At 53.2% G+C, this 18,722-nt stretch overlaps 1 protein-coding gene across 1 annotated transcript; it reads right to left on the minus strand.

Moving 5' to 3' along the window:
* Positions 1–4,586: 4,586 nt before the first annotated feature.
* Positions 4,587–17,506, minus strand: GATA5 (GATA binding protein 5). The gene is made up of 7 exons (XM_087750273.1): positions 17,265–17,506; positions 16,032–16,634; positions 13,808–13,974; positions 8,199–8,324; positions 7,254–7,341; positions 6,544–6,668; positions 4,587–5,489 (listed from the first exon to the last, which is right to left on the minus strand). The coding sequence occupies exons 2-7, from the start codon at positions 16,549–16,551 to the stop codon at positions 5,334–5,336; spliced, it is 1,182 nt and encodes a 393-aa protein (XP_087606399.1). The 5' UTR covers positions 16,552–16,634; positions 17,265–17,506; the 3' UTR covers positions 4,587–5,333.
* Positions 17,507–18,722: the final 1,216 nt, after the last annotated feature.

Here is an 18,722-nt window from a genome sequence, read left to right on the forward strand (position 1 = left end):
AGCACAGGTGAGACTAGGACAAGGGCTGGGAGTCTCCACTAGTGTTTGCTTTAAGCCATTTGCTTGGTTTGGAGAAAAAAATAGTAAGAGGCACTCTTATTTTACTCTTTTCTATCCATCCCTTCCCCCGTGTGTGCTCTTACTTGCACTCATCCCCAAGATGAGGGCTCCCAAAGCTTTCACAAGCATGAAGCAACTAGCTTTGCACGCAAGGCAAGACAGACTCTTCTACTCAAATGATAAAATTTTCTCACTTTCTCCTGTTTTCTTCTGGATCATCAGGAAATGTAAATAGCATCCTGTTAATGAGGTTAAACGTTTCTATGGGAGACCAGTTCAGCACTGTTACCTTGTGCCAGCCAAGGAGTTGGCCCCGGAGGCAGCTCAGTCTCCAACATTTTCAAACACCACAATACTCAAGGTCCGCTCTCGGCCACATTTAACACTGCTGTGGAAATGCTTCGTATAAAATCTTTCTTTAAATTCCATTACTAATGCATTTCCTAATGACATTAAAGACAGCCTGCAAGAACAGGAAAAAGGCTGGCAAACGCTAACAGTCCCAGTGGCATTAGAGCACTTGTAGATAAAGCTGCTTTTTGCCAAGTTTGACCATAAAGACAGTCCAACACTACTCCCCTTCTTTCCTCTCAACACCTGCTGTATCCATGACATCTTACCTGTGGTGGTACTCTTGGGTAGAAATTTTACTGAAACAAGAGATCTGGGGTTTCCAGGGAAGACAAGAGGATGGAGATAAACTCCCTTTAACAACAGCCTTTTTGGAACGTGCTGCTTCTCACCAAGCTTCCCCTTGAGGATGAGCTTCTTTGAAATAAAAACACTTTGCAAAAGGTGTTATTGCTCCTCATTAAGTGTCTTTTGGGTCATTCAATGTAAATTTGATTCTGAACAGGAAAGGATCTTGGGGACACCACCTCCTACCAACCCCTGGTCACAAAGCTTTCTCCAAGAAGGACCACCCGATGTGATGAAAGGAGCAGTGCTGTTTGTTTTCTTCTTCTATGCATACAATGGTGAGACTGAATATTCAACTCTGGTTTAGGTGTTGCAGAAGTAAATAGCCTGGACATTTAATTACTGCAGCACATTGACCTGGAAAGCAGCACGAGCTGTTTTCCTGGTTGGTACACTTAGCAATAAAAAGCACTGGAGAGGAGCAGGGAGGCAGTGGAGAAGGGCTGGGAGGTAATAGTGAATTTACCTCTCTGTACCACCAAGCACTTCCAGAGCGATCAAAAACCAGCAACAGAGCCCCTACACCCCCTTCAGCCCTTAAAGCACTGCTGTACCTGCCTCAGAGCCTTGCTTCCACCTTCTTTCCAGGAAAAAAAAAACTCTTGGATCCATGCAACACTTCATAGACTTGCCAACCACTAGGACCAAGAAAGGGAAGCTTGATGCCTCCATCCTCTTATAAGCATGATGGGCATGTTTCTCAGGTGGCATAAATCAACCTAACCAGTGACTTTGGTGCACAGCTTCACCTGGGGGTTGTGTGTCCCCATAGCTTGTGCAAAGGGAGAGTCAAACCTATCTGCCAGCTGGATGGTGTTTGCAGCTCGGGCAAAGCCCGGTCAGCACCTGAGCTGCCACACAAGTTGTGCTGAAGACTCCTGTGTGCAACACAGAAAAAATGATGGCTCTCTGTGCTCCAACGTAAAAGTGACACCCTATTAGAGAGTCTGGGGCTTCAGGGCTCCCAGCAGAAATTAAACCACAACTTTCCATTTTCCATGCAGAAATCAAAAAGAAAAAAACTTTATTTTTTTTTTAAAGCAACTGCTTGGGTGAGAATGATTTTATTGTGCTAATATAATGATTAATACGCTCATGAACAAGAACAACACGTGTTTGTAGGCTCAAGTGTTTCATTACTTACTCGCTGACTTCGTAAAAGTCACCGTGGCATCAGTATAAAGTGCAAAATGGAACAGATCATTGTAGACATGTTGTAAAATCATCTGGGCAGGTGACCTTTGAACAAAAGCAATTGATAGCTCTGAGGCAGCTGTACAACAACAGTAAAGATAATAGTTGTCCACAAGCCACCAGACCCGAAGGAGAGCAAATACAACCATGCCTGGGAAGGGGAGAGAGCACCAAGGGGACTGAGAAAGGTTGGGGAAAGAGAAGTAAAAGTTGACCTCTGAAGTGTGTCAGTGAATCAGCCTTGTTTGGGGATGGGGCAGGGAGGGGTGAGCCTGGTCACAGAAGGTGGCAGTGGTGCGGTTGGCACAGCTTGGGCAGGGTCCCACCAAAGACAGCTCATGCCCACTGGCTGGGTGCTGCATGGGAAGCTGATAACCTCCAGGTCGTCTGAGGGATCTGGTTCTCCCAGACTTTGGTTTTGAGTCCAAGCTTCTCCGTTCCTGCCACCCCAACCGTTCAAACTCCTGCAAACATGTGGGCTGAGCTGGGCTGTGCAACCAGGCACCCAGAGGCTGTAGGAGCAGGACTGGGGATGCAGCATGAGCTGGGAAGACCCAAACATTCCCGTGGTTTTTGTTCACGCCTACTGGGTCAAATGCTTCTCTTTGCCATGTAATGAGGGGTACAGAGGGATGCGGACCCCCTAGGGAAGGTTTTCAAAATGGCGGGTTGGGAAAGTAAAGGCTGGAAGGTGCAAGGGTCCCCCTGGATGTGGCTGCTGCAAGGCTGGGACCTGCGCAGGGTGAGCTTCCTGGGGTGCTGGCTCCTCTGGGGGTGCAAGGATCGGTAGGAAAGGAAGCCTCCCCTCTCCCACAGGGCTGTGCAGATGGCGCTGCCTCTCCCGTTAGGGCTGACCAGGAGACAGAAGTCTGTGGGGATGGCTCCTGCCTTGGGGACGGCAGTGAAAGGTTGGAATATACACCCAAGAAGTGAAAAACCAGCTTTATGGCTGACACCATCCAGTGAGTGCAGGGAGCAAGCAGGAAGGACAAATTACACGTCCCCGTTGTTTCACTTCTTGTCTCTCTGCCTCGTTTCGTCAGCCACCAGCCCTTGGAGCATCCCGACGCCCGGTCGATGGTTACCAACAGGCAATAAATAAAAATGCTGGAGCCACTGGTGTCAACATCTTGGCATTGTTTGGGTCTTCTTGTTTGCCTTTAAAATAACTCTCCCCCTCGGGGTCATGCAGATGAAAAAGCAAGGACCCCCTGCCATCGTCCGTAGAAATCATCTTGGTATGACTTGTGTTGCACTCCTTTTTTTTTTTGCCTGCAAAGCTTGGGGTTTGGGGAGCTGCCCGGGAGCATTATTCATGCTACACCCAGGGCTCCTGCTCCCTCCTGCCTGCCCATGTCCCGACACGTCACAGCGGGCGCCTGCAGGTCGCCTGAGCCTGGGCCACATTACCCATTTTCCTGACTCCCAGAGGAACAGTTTGGGCTGGATTTGAAGACGGTGTCACCCCGCCAGCCCTGTGCTACTGGCTTATTCGCTGCACGGCTGTGCCCGGCTCTGCTGCAGATGTTGGCAGGCCAGAGAGTGGAAAAACAAACAGTGGAGATGCGGATCTGCGGTGAGAGCCCGGCCATGCAAACACGCTGTGCCACCACTGAGCCCAGCGCTGGAGGGATGCTGCTCCGTGACAGCCCCTGCCCCAGCACTGGAGCTTGGCATGGTGCAAGCTGCTAATAAAGCTCTGGAGGCACAAGAAAAAATCCTCCAAAGACAGTTTTTATCCACGGGCTTTGATAAAAGGGTGGCTTGAAACCCCCCATGCCAACAGAGGGCTATGGCGAGGGACCAGCCACTGAGCTATGGGAGCACTGGAAGGGACTGATGCTCCCCAGTGCCTGGAGCAGCTCCTTTCTTCCAGCAAGGGTTGTGTGGTGGAAAGCACCATCCTCCATCTCAGCTGAGTCGCGACTTGATGTCAGATTTCACTCTCCCTGATCATCTTTAGCCTGTTGTTTATAATAAAAATCGAGCGATCCATCTCTTCTGACAAGAGGAAGAGTTGCTCCAGGAAGCCCTGGACAGGTCAACTTCTATATTAAGGAACTATTACTTGACGGCTTCCTGGCCATAAATAGCTGTCCAGCCAGGCTGGGGATTTTATTTAGAAATAACAAATAAAGCAGGCCATAGAAGTAACTTCATGACCTTGCTCCCCCTTCATTTCCCACCCATCTCCCCTCCTCGGTACAGTCTTCTCCTCACTCTCAGGCTCCTCTGGAGCTTCAGGGCCCCCTTGCATGCCCCCAGCAGAGCATATCTCCCCATCGCCCACCTCCCTGGGGCAGCGCCGAGAAGCTGTAGAAAGGTGCTGTTGCCAGCTTTTGGAAGTGTGATGTGGGTTTTGCATCACTAATGATCTTTTGCTACAGCTCAGCTCCAAGAAATTATTTTCTACGTGGCTTTCGTTAAAGTAATTAAAAAGGAATCTCTGCCCTGCATGGCTGAAAGCTGGAAATGTGCCATTCAAAACATCCCCCAAACAAATATACCTCCAACACATCCTTTATTTTTCAGTCCCTCAAACTTTTCTCTTAACTTTTGGAGGACTAACTCCTGATTTTCTAATGCTTAGAGTTGGCAATATCAAAAACAATCAGGAAATACGAAAGAAAAACAACATTTAAGTATTCTTTTATTATTGGGAGGTTTTGACCATTTTTGTCATGTGGTTTGCCTAAAATAATAATAAAAAAGTCTTTCTTTGGAGCTGGAAAGGGAAGAGCAGCGTGTTTATTTCATGTATGACTCATCAGCTCAGTGTTGATACGCTAAACGCTTCAGAAGCTAACACTCTATAGAGATGATCGTTTTTAATATAAAACAGTAAATGTTTAAAACAACTGTTGCCTTTTTTTTTCTCTTTTCTTCCTGTTGTGGCCAATAAAACATAAGGGAGGCCACACAGTTTACATTTTAATAAAATTAAGTTATTTGGTGCCATGTTATTACAGTCCTTATTGGAAAGTGGAATAAATTGCACACAGAGGAGTCATAGGAGGGAGAAATCACTGCGAATAAACATAGATTCTGGGATGCATTTATTTGCTGGTTTCATCTCAAAGGAGGAAGGCTTTCCCCAGGAAAACGGAGGCAGCCTCGGGCTCCGGCCTTGGGGAGGCAACCCTGGGTCGCTCCGGCTGAGGATGAGCTTTCTGGGGAGCCGGTGCCACAGCGGGGCCATCCCGGCCCCGTCCAGCCAACATTTTCCATGCGCATCCTCCAAGAGAAACCTGTCCTCCGGCCATGGCTTGCCACCCCGCAGTCCCGAAGCACTAAGGCAGCCTGTCCTCCTGCCCACCGGCCATTTGCAGGGCCAGCCGAAAACGTTGGTCCCGAGGCTTTTTGCCGGAGGTTGGGGGTTTCTAGGCGAGCGCCAGGGCACACCAGGAGTCCTGCCGGAGTGGCACGCTCAGCCCGGGCTGCGGGGCCATGGTAGTGGGGGAGAAGGTGTAGTCCTCGGGCTCAAATTTGAACTCGCCGTGGCCGCCGGCCAGCACCTCGTCCGACTGGCTCTGTGCCTACCCCGGGGAGGGAAGCAGAAAGTCATTAGAAAGTCCGTGATTAGCCAACGGGTCACTCTCCTCCTTGTCGTAACATGGTGGTAGGACTTGGATGGATTATGGACACGGTGGGTTATCCCTGATGCTACTGCTGCCCTTTGGAACAGCCCGGAGCTGGGCAGGAAGGGTGCTCCATCCTGAGCAAGCACAAGCAGCAAGCGGGAAGGAGGCATCCTGGGGCCCGTCTGCATTTATTTATTGACTAAACATGTCCAGTTTGGAGATCTCTAGGTGCATGTATATTTTTTAAGAGCGCAGCACAAATCAGATTTATCTGTTTCAGCCAAAAAATCCCCTCTCCCATATGGTGCTGCTGGCGCCGCGCCAGGCACTTGGGTGCTGGAGCTGAGCTTCCCCTCCATGCACCAATGTGCAGCTTGGGGAGGGCTTAGACCCAGCATAAAGATAGTGCTGGGTCACAAAATTTTGATGTGCTTGTTGATTTAGAGCCATTTTTTCCTCTGCCAAGACAAAATAGCAACCCGCCCCAAAGAAATCCTCGGGGCAGAAGCACAGCCTTGCAGTCTGGGGTCTCTGACAGCATTACAGCTCTGTGAGTGCTGAGCACCTCCGGGCTATAAAGCACATATAACGTATGCCCAGGGAGCCTTTTCTTGGGAGCTACAGAGGTTTCCACCCTGGGCTGATCCCACCAACTCAACAGGGTTGTAACTCCCAGGATTTCATGGCAGGAGATGGGAATTAAACGCAGCTCTGCAGCAAAGCTGGTTCACCACTGATCACATCCATGGCAGCAGGGCTTGGACCTCCCAGTCCCCCACTGCAAGATGGAAGAGCCGATGGGGAACCAACAAGCTGGAGCCCTTCCTGGTCCACAACGTCTTGGCTAGTGCTCCCTGCTTACCTCAATCTGAGGCAGTCCATCAGGCTGGTGGCCCCCAGTGCAATGAACTGATTGCTTAGCCTCATCAAGGCTCCCCAGGTCAGTGACTACCCAGGTGTGTGGAGCAGCCTCCCCGGCAGACGATGGCTGCGGGCCCCTGTGCCTTACCTGGGACACCGACACGATGGTTTGTCCGGGATACTGCGAGGTTGTGCTGGGCTCTGACTTTAAAGTGACCGTGCTGTCTGAGTTCGTAATGGAAGAAGGGGAGTTAGTGGCTGAAGTCGTAGACCCTGGAAGACAATTGGTACAGGATGGTGAAGCAACATAGGTGCAAATCTGCTCTTAAGGAAATTTATATTTTAATGGCTACCACCACATCTCATGGCACCACTCTACTTTTCTCCTTCTCCACCGCATCTCTGTCAGGGTAAGGCTTTGTATTTGGCTGCCGAGATGCTGATGGAGGAGGAGGAGCACCCTTTCACAGCCTGGCACTGCTGGTCCTGGGACAGGCCAAATGGGCTAACATTGAATGTGTCATGATACTTTCCCCTTGATTCTTTAATACACCATTCCCAGCTCTTTTTTTTCCCATTACTCAGTTTAGCCCAGATCTGCTTGAACACGAGCGCTGCTGGGCTGGAGCCGGGTATCCACGGCGCAGAGGAACCTCATGGGAATATGACAGCAGTGAGATTTCCCACCCAGCACCCTCCTTCCAGGTGAGGGCTAGGCATAAATACAGGCCCTACACCTAAAGTAATCATCAGGGAAAAATATCACAATATTATTTTCTAATTATTATAATTTCTTGCAGAAGACATTGAGGTGAATTGTCCTCCAAGCCCCCATGATGGATCATAGCAGCACTGTACCTGTCGAGGTTTTGCCTTTGGTAATGTTTTTAGGCTTCCTTTTCCTTGTCTGGATGCTTTCCTTTTTCATGGCCAGAGGTCGTGGTACCTTGACATTCATAAAGTATGGAATCATTAATATTGTATTTTACTCAGCTCCTTCCCATACACGTGTTGCTCTCCTATTTACATGCTGTAGCTCATGCAAAGCACCTAAAGTCCTTGTCCTTCACTAAGTGCTATTTTTCTCTGCAACAGGCCTTGGCTGGAAGATGTATAAGGCTAACAGCTAAGGCTTTCCCACAAATTTTGTTTTTTCCTTTATTTCCTATTTTCCTTTTCCTGATTTATTAGTGACCTTTAGGACGGGGCCCTATTAAATTACACTGACAGACTGGGAGCCTACATGGCTCAGAGGGAACGGTCATGAGGTAAAGGGACTTTAACCTTTATGGCAGAAGTTTAAAGGGGCCTCTATGGAGAGACGAAGTCTCCTCTTTGGCTGATGGACGTGTTACCAACAGTTCCCATCCTCTGTGGATAAATGTTGTCAGCCAGCCTCCATGTGGACTCCTTAGCATCCTTCACACATTCTCAGTTGCCACATCTAGAAGAAATATGCTCCGTATCTCCAGTCTGGGTTTGGGGAGCTTCAGTCTCCAGCTACTGGAGCCTGGTAAGCTTTCTTTTTGGGGAGTAATTGGCAAACAACCTAAATAAGAGCCACCCAGTGCCAGAAATCTCTCCTCTATGCAGGTACCTCCTGAGAGTGCTCCAGTACCCCCTTAGCCTTATTCTGGAGAACCTCAGTAGACTGAGCTTTTAACTGTTCAAGGAGATGGGACTGGGTTACAGCTCTTCTGGGTCCAGTCTAGAGGCTGGTCCCTCCAGACCTGATATCCTGGACCTGCCGGGCAGTGATCCCAGTGCCCAAAGGGTGCCTCCCGGTGTGGATGCGCTCCTCACCCCATGGAGCTTCATGTACAACCCGCAGGCGTTGCAGACGGGCTCCCCTTCGGCGTTCCTTCTCCAGAGGGTGGTATTGGTTGTGTGGCAGTTAGTGCAACAGAGGCCAGCACGTCTAGATGAAGACTTAAAAACAAGCAAACAAACACACGAATGTACACATAGGAATGATTAATTGGGAAGTTTCCTTTCATAAAAATATAACATCTCTAATTACACTAATTTCCTGAAACACACACGATAGCCAAATTCAGATCAAAGAAATTACATTCAAATGAGATCACTCTAATTTGCAAGTGCTTTTTTTATTGAGCTTGATAAACCTGGCAAATATCCTTGCAACTCATTTCACAAACTTCCAACAAATCTGCTGGGAGTGATCAGGACTCAAAACACAGAGAACTTTCCTCCAGGAGATCCACCCAGTTGGAGAAAGAGATGGAAAATGCCAGCCAGGCTTTAAGCGCACAAAGAAAATTCCTCATGCTTTAAGTGAACTCTTCTGTTTTTCTGCGCTCAGAACTACCACTGAAGTTAGCAACATCCCAGTTAATCTCTGGTTTAAGACAACTGGAATCAATTGGCTGAACTGAGCAGAACCAAACTAAACTGGCCCATAATGGGACCAGAGAAGTTATTTGCACATCTCGCAGATAATCTGTTCTCTTGCAGGCTGCAGAAACACCGTGCAAACATTAATTAATGACATATTTTGTGAGTGCAGTGATTGCTGGCTCTGAAACGTTAATACTTCCAAATGGAGAAGGAAAATATTCTGGCAGAAGCAGCAAACTCATTTCTGACAACTGTACTCCAAGCCACTGGAAAATTCACAAGTCTCTATATACAGACTTGTCAGCTCAAGAGGCATTTCACTTGAAAGTCTCTTAACACTAGGTATTGAAACTATTTTAATAAAAGACTTCACTAAGTATAAGATACCAGTGACATAAGTAATATCACAGGCTCTCCACATTCAGGTGTTTGAATATGTTCTTCAGCCTTGAGAAAAATTACTTTGATTCCTCTCAAAGGCAGAGAATAGGTGATACAGGCAATAAAGAACTCTTTGTTTGTTTATTCTTCCATTATTTCTTGATATCATGACTGAGCAATATGACGAATGAGGTGGGAAGAGTAGGAATAAAAATGAAATGTTTTTACAAGATTAGCAGTCAAATAAAGATCAACTTTGAGTTTCAAGAGACACAAGTGACATTGATTTGATTCACTTTGATTCACTCGTTGCTCAGCAAAGAGGTCTCAGCAACTATTTGGAAATAACAGTATTGCTTTGGAAATTATTTAGCTTTCAAGAAATAACTAGGCAAAAATAATAATACAGCGAGGTGTGAGCTGACAAGCCTGGCACAGAGGAGGGGACAGCAATCCTTGCCCCTAATATGGGACATGGTGTCACAGCAAGCTCCTGGAGCAGCTACAGAGCTTCCTTAAAGCCTTTCAGCTGCCGGGGCTGAGCCGTTTGTCCCTGCAACTGGGAGGGACCTCAGCCCCGATGGGAGCAGAGGGAGGTGCTGAGCACCCAACGGGTGCAAGGAGCTCTGAGGTCCAGCTCCTGCTGTGGGTGCAGAGGGGAATTTGGAGGCACTCAGCCCTGGGGTAACTGTGCCCAGCATGGGCTGGTGAGATCTGTCATCGCCTGTGGATGGAGGAAGGCCAACGCAAAGCTCTTTGGAAAGCCCCGAGATTTCTGGGCCACTGCAGGCCCCTATTTCATACAATGCTTTGTCTGCGGCTTGCAGACGAGGTGGCAATGAGACCCATGGCTCCAGTGGCCCAAAGGCAATGCCGGCCCTGCCAGAGCTCTGCCCACCCTGCCATCACGACCTGCTCGCGGGCTTTCTGCCGGGGCAGCGGCACGTGCCTTCTGCATCTCCTGCACATCACTGTGGGCTGCCTCCTCCTCACACAGCCAGGGAGAGCAGAAACCATCTTCCACCACCACATATTACAATTTAAACCCCAGAAACCCCGTGAGAACCTGGCCCTGCACCACAACCTGCCAGCTTAGCAAGAAAGAGAAAGTCAAGGCTACTGTTGCTCACTGAAGGACAAGGGTACAATATGTTATTGCTGGTTTCCCAGCAGTTCCCTTAAAAGAAAATGCATTTCTGCCTGCCTCCACCCGGCTGCTTTTGTATCATTCTGACCTTGTCTAGGAAGTTATTGACTTCAACATTGTGCTCCAGTGCTTATTTATACAAATGCAGCATACACTCAAACAAAAACTCTTCACGGACCAGGCTTGACAGCCAAGTGCTGCTGATAAGCGCAAGGAATGGCGAGTTGGTGCCTGTCGAATCAACTGTGTGCAAGTGCTGCTTAGAGAGCCCAAAAAATTCAGAGCCAGCAGGGCAGGACCCTCCGAGGGAGCCCAAAGCCGTCAGAGACTCTGTTTCACCTCCTTTTCAAAGGTGGAAATGAAACCACGGGGTTTCACAGGAAAAAAAGAAGCCTCTGAAGCCCCAGATTTAATCAGCACTTCTCTGTCCCCCTTGCCAGCAGGACAGAGGGGACCTGGTGTCGTTAGGAAAGAGGCTGCAGCAAAGCAAACTGAGATACCCGAGCTCAGCTCTTGAAAGCGGGCAGATCCGAGGCTCAGAGCCAAAGGCAGCAGCATCGTCTGAGATTTGCCTTTGCTGTTGCGGCTCTGGGCGAACCCACACCTCGGAGGACAAGGGAGCCGGAGGAACTGACGGCCAGGAGAAAGCCAAGGCACACACCGTGAACGCTGCACGGCTCTAGGGTCCCATCAGGTTGTCCCAGGGCTGTGATCAGTCCCATCCCCACCTTCCCCAAAAGCGTCACCAAACCCACTCTGCATTGGAAACTGTAAAAAAGGACAGGCTGAAAAATACCCCCTGAGCCAAGCAAAACTCAGCTCTGCGTTAGTGCTTTGACTCAGGATGGTGTGGGAGCTGCAGAGCACAGGATGGCTGCTGCATCTGCCCCCCTGGCTGCACCGCGTGGTGCAGCTCTGCTCCTAACACGGGGAAATTGCGTGCCCAAGGATGCTCCAGCTGCTGCTCCTGGACGGTAAAAGTGATTTGGCTTTTAGGACTGTGTCTAAGGTATCATCTTGTGAAACGCACCAAGAAACTTTGGCTAGAAAAGATACTGCCTAAAATAAAGCGCTGCTCTCTTCCTCCTCTAAGATAAATCCTTTCTGCCGAAAGCCACAGTGCTTTGAGTCCAGACACGGGCTATAGCAAAACGGCTGTCCCTGCTGCATGGAGGATGTTGCCCTTATTGCAGAAAAAAAACCAAAAAATGAACTGGAAACTACACTCCTATTGCTTGCCCTCTCCCACGCACGAGCAGGCTGAGTGCTACCGAGCTGCAGGACGTCATTCCCGCGGTGTTATCTGGGCCACGTTGCGTTCTCCAGGGCTTTCAGCAGGACTTTGCTTTGTGAAAACTGAAGTCAGAATGACTCGCAGCGCGGCATCTACTTACAGAACAAAGGTTGTAACGTAAAGGACAAAAGCGACCATTTTTCCTTCCCGAGTCTGTATTTCACCGCATTGTGAAACAGGCGATTTCATCGTTCCTAGAGCAACGGTGTGTCACCGCGTCCACCGCTCTGCTTCCACCCAGCCCGCGCGGCTGAGGTTATGAGCAGGGGAGACATCCCCTCCCATGGAAATCATTCAGGGGAAGAAATATCCCAAGCCACAGGGGTGCAGGTCGCTCCCTCGGGGTGGATTTGCAGACTACGCCTGGCACCCTCTGTCCATCATCAGTGGATCCCCTGTCCTCCGACGGGGCAGAACTGGTTGCAACATGACATTTCAAACCCTTGGGAAAATCCAAGATTTTGAAATGTTACATTCCAAAGTCAGGATGGAAAATCAAAATTGCAGCCCCTTTTCTAACCCATAAAACAAAGTCCCCTGAAGTACTTCAACCTTACTGAAACATTTCCCCTGGATAAGAATCACCTCTTTTATTTGGGTTTTATCATTATTGTAATGATTGCCAAAATAATAATAAAAATGGTTGGAAATTCTTTGATAATTCCCGGCAAGATTTGTTCATCCTTGGGAAACAGTCTTAATTCTGCAAACCAGCGTTCTCCACCAGAAAACTTTATTGAAATATTTGCTGAAAAATGCCTGAGGGGTGCTATGTACGGGGCTCTGGCAGCAGCGACAGGAGCAGGCAGGGAGCTCGGGGTTCCCGAGCGCTGCCTGCACCACGCAGGCAGGGTGCAGGCAAGCAAGGCTGTCTTCCTTCCCACACGCCAAAATAAAATACTGAATAGCAGCGAGACCTCTCCAATTCCTTTGGGAAAAAGCTGTTCAAAAAAACCCTGGAAATTCATCCAGCACCACATTTTGATGCCAGTCCAAAACGCGGAGTTGGATTTAAACTTGTTTGCACCTTTCTGTCTATGCGCGGATCGTATTTGCTCTGAAGAAATCAGCAGCGTAACAGATTTAATGTCATTACATTAAAGGAGACTGGGAGGATTTTGGTGAGACAGGCAAATCCTGTCGGATAATGCTAAATGTTTCACAGAAATGCCTTGATTTTGATGTGATGAACAAAAGAGGGTGATTTTCCACGGAGCCGCTGCTCATTTCATTTTGCAAATCCAGAGCCACTTTCTGGGATCGAAATCAGAATGAAACACCTCGCTCGATCCCAACTTTTTTTTTTTAAATGTTTTTCTTATACAGAAACTTGTCAGTGTTGGGTTATTGCTAATAATTTGTTTTGCAAGGCAAAAAAAAAACTGTGGGAGTACCCCCCCGAGCGAAAGCAAAAGGAGCTCCCAGCTGTTCCCCAGCACGGCTCCGACAAACATCCTGTTTGTAATGATGGCTTCTGATGACAGGCTCTGAAACCAAAACTGTTACCACCAAATTTAAACATCCCAAAGCGACTCTACAAAAAAAAAAAAGGAGGTGCCTTTCCTCTCTCATGATGGGATCCCAATTGGAGGAAGCTCAATATCATGTTGTGGGGGGGATTTAATGCTTTAACCTGCAGGGAAACCGGGAACTACCGATCCCCAAATCTCCCCCTTAGGCAGCAGGGGAACTGGGCCTCATCCTGCTCCCATTGCGAGTGGCCGCAAACCTGCCTGGGCCAGCTCAGTATCAGCCCTGTCTCCTGTTTGTCTACCCTGCCTAGACCATGCGAGTCTGCAGGAAGAACTAGGAAATAATAATGATAATAATTATAGAATAAAAGGCAACACTCCCACTGCGGGAACGGAGCCGGAGGAAGCCCACAGAGCCCCGGCCCGCAGGCAGGGCTGATTGGCCACCACTCAGCCGCAGCACAGCCCCTCCGTGCAGCCCCGGGACCCCTCCAGTCCCTGCTGCCCCACCAGCCGTGCCGGCGTGGCAATCCCCCCCAGCTTCGCTCCGCTCCTCCTGACCCGAGCTGGCTCTGCACCGCAACCAGGGGCTCCTGCCAGTGCTGACGGCATTTTATTCGTGGGAAGACCGAGGGTCAAACAGGCCCTAACACAAGTACAGAGACCCCGACAGTGCAGACACCGCAACAGCCCCCTGGCTCCTGCCCTCCAGCCACCCCCGGGTGGAGCAGGGGATCCCTGTGGGGTTTCCCCCTCTTACCAGCCTCTTCTGCGGCTTGAGCGGCCGGTTGATGCCGTTCATTTTGTGGTAGAGCCCACAGGCGTTGCACAGGTAGTGCCCGGTGCCGTCCTTCCTCCAGAGCGGCGTGGACATGGCCCCGCAGTTCACGCACTCCCGGCCGTCCCCAGGGAACTCCTCCAGGTAGTCTGGAAGAGACACCCAAGGCGTGCGGCTCAGAAGCCGTCCCCACCGCACAGGGCCACCCGTGGCCGGGCTGCCCACAGGGACCCTGCGGGAGAGGGTCCCTAACCCTCTGTGCCCCACTGCTCCTCTGCGAGGGACAGTCCCTGCCCGGTGGGAGTTCACCTCCACCCTACAAAGTGTTGGACCAAACCCCTTTATTCCTTCCACACCTTGATCTTTTACTATTTTGCTCAAAGACAGCATATTCCCCCATCCCTTCCCCAAAAGACCCCAAAGTGCCGAGCACGGCTGGGGTCTCCCTGGGATGGAGCGGGAGAGCGCGGTGTTATCCCCGCACCGGGAGCAGCCCGGGCTGCAAAAATAAATGATGATGAGGGGGGCAAAATGGTGAGATTTTCCTGATTTCCATCAAGGCGCGTTGGTCGCTGGCCGGTGGGGACGGCCCGGCTGGGGACGGGCTCGGGGCTGCCCACGGAGCAACGCCGCGCTGCGGCTCCGCTCGCCCCGCACCGGCCGGGCTGGCAGCCCCGGGGCTCCCCGGGAGAGCATCACCGGCCGCCCGCGGCCCCAAACGCCTGCGACCGAGGCTCTTCTTCACTTTTTTCCCCCTCCGAAAGCCCCGGGCAGAAGCCGCGGAGCCGCCCGCTCCGAGCTCCGGCCCCGGTCCGCCCCTGCCCCGAGCGCGGCTCCGCGGCAAGCGGGCAGCCCGGAGCAAAACCGAGCGAGCCCGCGATTGAGGGTCCGTCTTTTTCCTCCTGCCGCTTTTCTCTCGCTTTTTGGAAGAAATTCCTCCGCCTAGAATGTTATTTTCTTTCGGAAAAATAGTACGCTCTAATTTTTTTTTTTCATCTTCGATTGTATTAATAATGATCCAACGGAAAGAGAAAGGGAAAAGAATAAAAATTAAAAAGGGGAAAATGGAAAATAAAAATAAAATGTAAAAAGCAAAAATGAGAAAAACTTGCAATAATTCATTAAATGAAAAAAAGAATAGTTTACGCTACTGAAGAGCGGTTTAAACTATTCAAGAGCAAAAATAAACAGCCGAGAGGACGGCGGCCACTCTCCGGGATCCCAAACCACCAAATTCAAAGCGCAGAGGAGGTTTCTGCGCCGTCCCCTCCCTCGGCAGGAGCGGAGCGATCCCTTCCCGCACAACGCAACGGATTTTCCCAGACAAAGAGAAAATCCCGGGAAGAACCCTCTCCCGAGCACCGCCGGCGTGGGGGGGAAAGCCGCGGGGTGGGGAGGGGGCTGCTCCCCTGCTTTAACTTTGTTCTTGGGGTAAAGATAAGATAATTCGGTTCACCGCAGTAAAGGTGATAACGCGGCTGAGGTCTTGAAGTGGCTTTTAAAGGACTTTGCAAACCACCGCAGGAGGAGGATGGTGAAACACCCCCAGGGTTATAAACCCTGTGCACGGAGAGTCCTTTTAAATCAAGCCCCAAACTTTATTTGCTCGGGGCTTGGTTTAAAAGGACTCTCCGGTGTGGGTGCAAACGAATTGAAGCGGGGTTTATTGTTCGACGCCTGAGTGCGTTTCGGTGTCTCTCCAAAGGCTGCAGAGCGATGCAGCTGCGGACCTGTTTGGGCGAAGGTGAATTAGGAGACCGAGAGTCTGTTCAAATATAAACTAATTTACCACAATAAATTACTTAAAAGGGAGGGAGCTATAAATCTGCCCCGCTAATTTAAACACAAGGGTAAGTATTGAAGCACAGGCACAAAGTCGATATTGTGGGAAGGAGATATGGGGGTTGAACGGCCTTTGCTCCTCTGTCCTGCGGGGGAATTGCTCTCCTTTGAAACGTGGTCTTTGCCCTTCGTGTCACACACACACACACAGAACCACCGCCTCTGTCCAGGGTCACCACGCACCCCCCGTGCCCGGACCATCTCCCCATCCCTGGATAAAATCATCCCCTCCTCTCCCGTCGGGGATGGCAGCGGGGCAGCTCGCCCCGGGGCCACCAACGCGCCGGGAGGGATGGGGATGGCTCCGAGAGCCGAGAAACGACTCGGCGCCCCGAGGCGACGGTGAAGAGCGACGGCGACCTACCGAAGGTGGATCTGCGGCCGGGTAAAGCCGCCTGCCTCGTCTGCAGGCTGTGCAGGACGCTGCTCTCAAAGTGTCCGGCCGTCCAGGAAGGCGGTATCTCGGGGGTCACGTAGGCGGGGTAGGGGCTGGAGTAGGACCCGTTAACGGAGCGCACCAAGGCGTTGCCGTACTGCTCCCGGCCCCCGCCGCCCAGCAGCAGGGGCCCCTGGTAGGCACCGTCGCGGCCCGGGGGGCTGCTGCCCGGCGGGCTGTGGGAGTAGGAGAAACCCGACGGCGGATGGGGGCTGCCGGCGTTGAAAGCGGCGGCCTCGCCGCTGCTCTGGCCCCAGCCCGGGGGGTTGGCGAGGTGGCTCTGGTGGGGCTCGCAGCCTTGCAGGTAGGGCAGCGTCTGGAGGACGGAGGGTACCCGGGTGGTGGGCACGTAGACGGGCGAGCCGGCCGACGAGTGGAGGAAGTTGCTGGAGTCGTGGGAATAAGCCGACTGGCCATGGTTGGGGGCGAGGGCCAGACCCTGATACATGTTCCGTCCTCGGCGGCGGCGGCGGCTGCTCAGGGCCCGGCCGGCTGCGCCCCGACGGTGCCGAGGGGCTCACTCAGAGGAACCTGGGGGACAGAGCCGAGACCCGCGGGCTGAGACCCCGGCAGACCCCGGCCCGGGGCCCTTCGCTCCCGCCGCCCTTTCCCGCGGCGAAAGCGCCTCTTCCCTGCCTCAAGCAGGGGCTGTAATTTGTAATTACTATTTTTTTTTCCCCTTTAAACTTTCTTCTGGTCAGCTCGTCCCGCGGGGGAAACCCGCGGCGCCGGGCCACGGCGAGAAATAACCGGTGCAGCGGGCAGGGGCACCGCCGGCGCCTCCCCACCGCCCCGGGCACTTCCAAGGGGCCAAAAAAACCCATCAAGTTTTTTGTTTGGTTTTTTTTTTCCCCAAAAAAATATTTCCCTTCCCGTCTTTTTGTCGAGCCCCGGGCCTGGAGCACGCCTCGGGGCCTTGCCGGCGGGGAGGCAGCCGGCTGCGGCGCGGCCCCTCGGGCGCCCGGGCCGGGCGGGAGCGGGATCCCGGCGGCCCTGGGCAGCGGCCCCGGACCGGGAGCATCTCCGGTGTCCCCCATCCACCAGCGCTGCCGCTTTCTTGTTAAAAAGCGAAATAACGCTCAGGCAGGCCTCTCCGTGAGGACGGAGGGCTCAAGCCGCGGATCATCCCGCCCCCGTCCCCCCTCCCGCACAGGTACTCACATGGCAGCGGGCCGGGAGCGGAGCCGGGCATGGCCGGGTGGGCATGAAGCTGCGCTCAGACCATCCAGGGAAATCCCAGGAAAATACAAAATAATAATAATAATAATAAAAAATAGAAAAGTTTACAGGGGAGGGAGGAGAAAAACCAAAACAACCGGGACCCCCTGGCAGAGAGGGGCTGCCCTCCCCCGGTCCGGTCCCTCCCCTCCCGCCGCCGCCGTCTCCCGTGGGTGCGTCCCTGGCTGCGCCCGGCGGGGAAGTGGCGGCGGCGGCGGCGGCGGCGGCTCTTTACGGCGGGCCCCGGTGCGGCCCGGCCCACGTGACGGCCGGCGGGGTAGCCCCGGTCCCGGCCAGGATTGGGCGCCTCCCGGCAAGGGGGGGGGACGGGACGAGGGGATAAGTCCCACCGGTTCCCTTCCCGGGCGGAGCGGGGGCAGGATGCGGCCCCCGAGGGTGCCCCGCACCGCCCCGCACCCGCTGGCCTCCCCCCCCCCCCCCCCCCGTCCCGCAGGGATGGAGGTGTCTGCCCGCCCCCCGGGAAGGGGTGTGTGGGGGTGCTTCCCTCCTTTGCGGGCCTCGCTGCGTTTTTGGGGGTCGCCCCGACCCCCCCCTGCCCCAGGCCGCCGGTAGATGCTGGGGAACACAGGGAAAACTTTTCCGGCGGGGGTTTTCGGGTACCAGGGCCAGGCGGGGTTCTGCTCCCTTTGCCATAACGGGGAAGGGGGTCTCCCCCGCCTGCCCCCCAGCCCGCCCTGCCTTTCTCAAGCGGCCCACGGCCCCACCGAGCCTGGGGCGATGTTTGCAGCCTGCCCGGCCCGGCCGTGCCCGGGGCTGAAGGCGGCTCTGCCCAGCCGGGCCGCTTCGGGGAGCAGCGCTCCAGCCCCTCACCGTCCCGTCGGGGCCGCCGGGCCGCGGCCGCCCCGGGATGCCCCGCTTGCAGGGGCTCTGCTGTTCCCCGGGGGGAGCAGCGGAGAGGGTCCTTCTCCCTGCAGCCCCCCGGCCGAGCGGCTCTGGCCTTGCGACGGCCACAAAAGCCCTTTCCCCGCTTGTCCCCGTCGGCGCGACCCCGGGAAGGGGCGGCAGGAGGGGAAGGAGCCCTTGGGCCCCGCTGCCCGCCTAGCCCGGGGAATCTGGCCGATTTAACTCTCCCCCGGTGCCGGGCAGCGGGGCCGGTCCCCACCCGCCGCCGGAGCGAGGAAATAATTTCATCGTTATCGGGTTTTGCCGCCGGGGCGTGCGGGGGAATTTTTGCGCCTTTGCCCCAAGGCGCCGGCTCTCTCCTCCTCGGAAAAACGGAGGGGAAAAAAAAAAAAGCCCGGGCAAATCTCACCCACCGCTTGCTCCATCGACGGGCGGACAGAGCTTTGCCGCCTGCAGGCCTTTACCGGCAGGATCAGGCCCTGCTCGGCCCCGGGAGCCCTCCCGTCACCCAGCCGAGCGCGGCCCGGCGCTGGGGTC

The sequence above is a fragment of the Nipponia nippon genome, unplaced genomic scaffold, assembly GCF_047370975.1.
Source record: "Nipponia nippon isolate SJK-2023a ecotype South Korea unplaced genomic scaffold, ASM4737097v1 scaffold_13, whole genome shotgun sequence".
NCBI lineage: Eukaryota > Metazoa > Chordata > Aves > Pelecaniformes > Threskiornithidae > Nipponia > Nipponia nippon.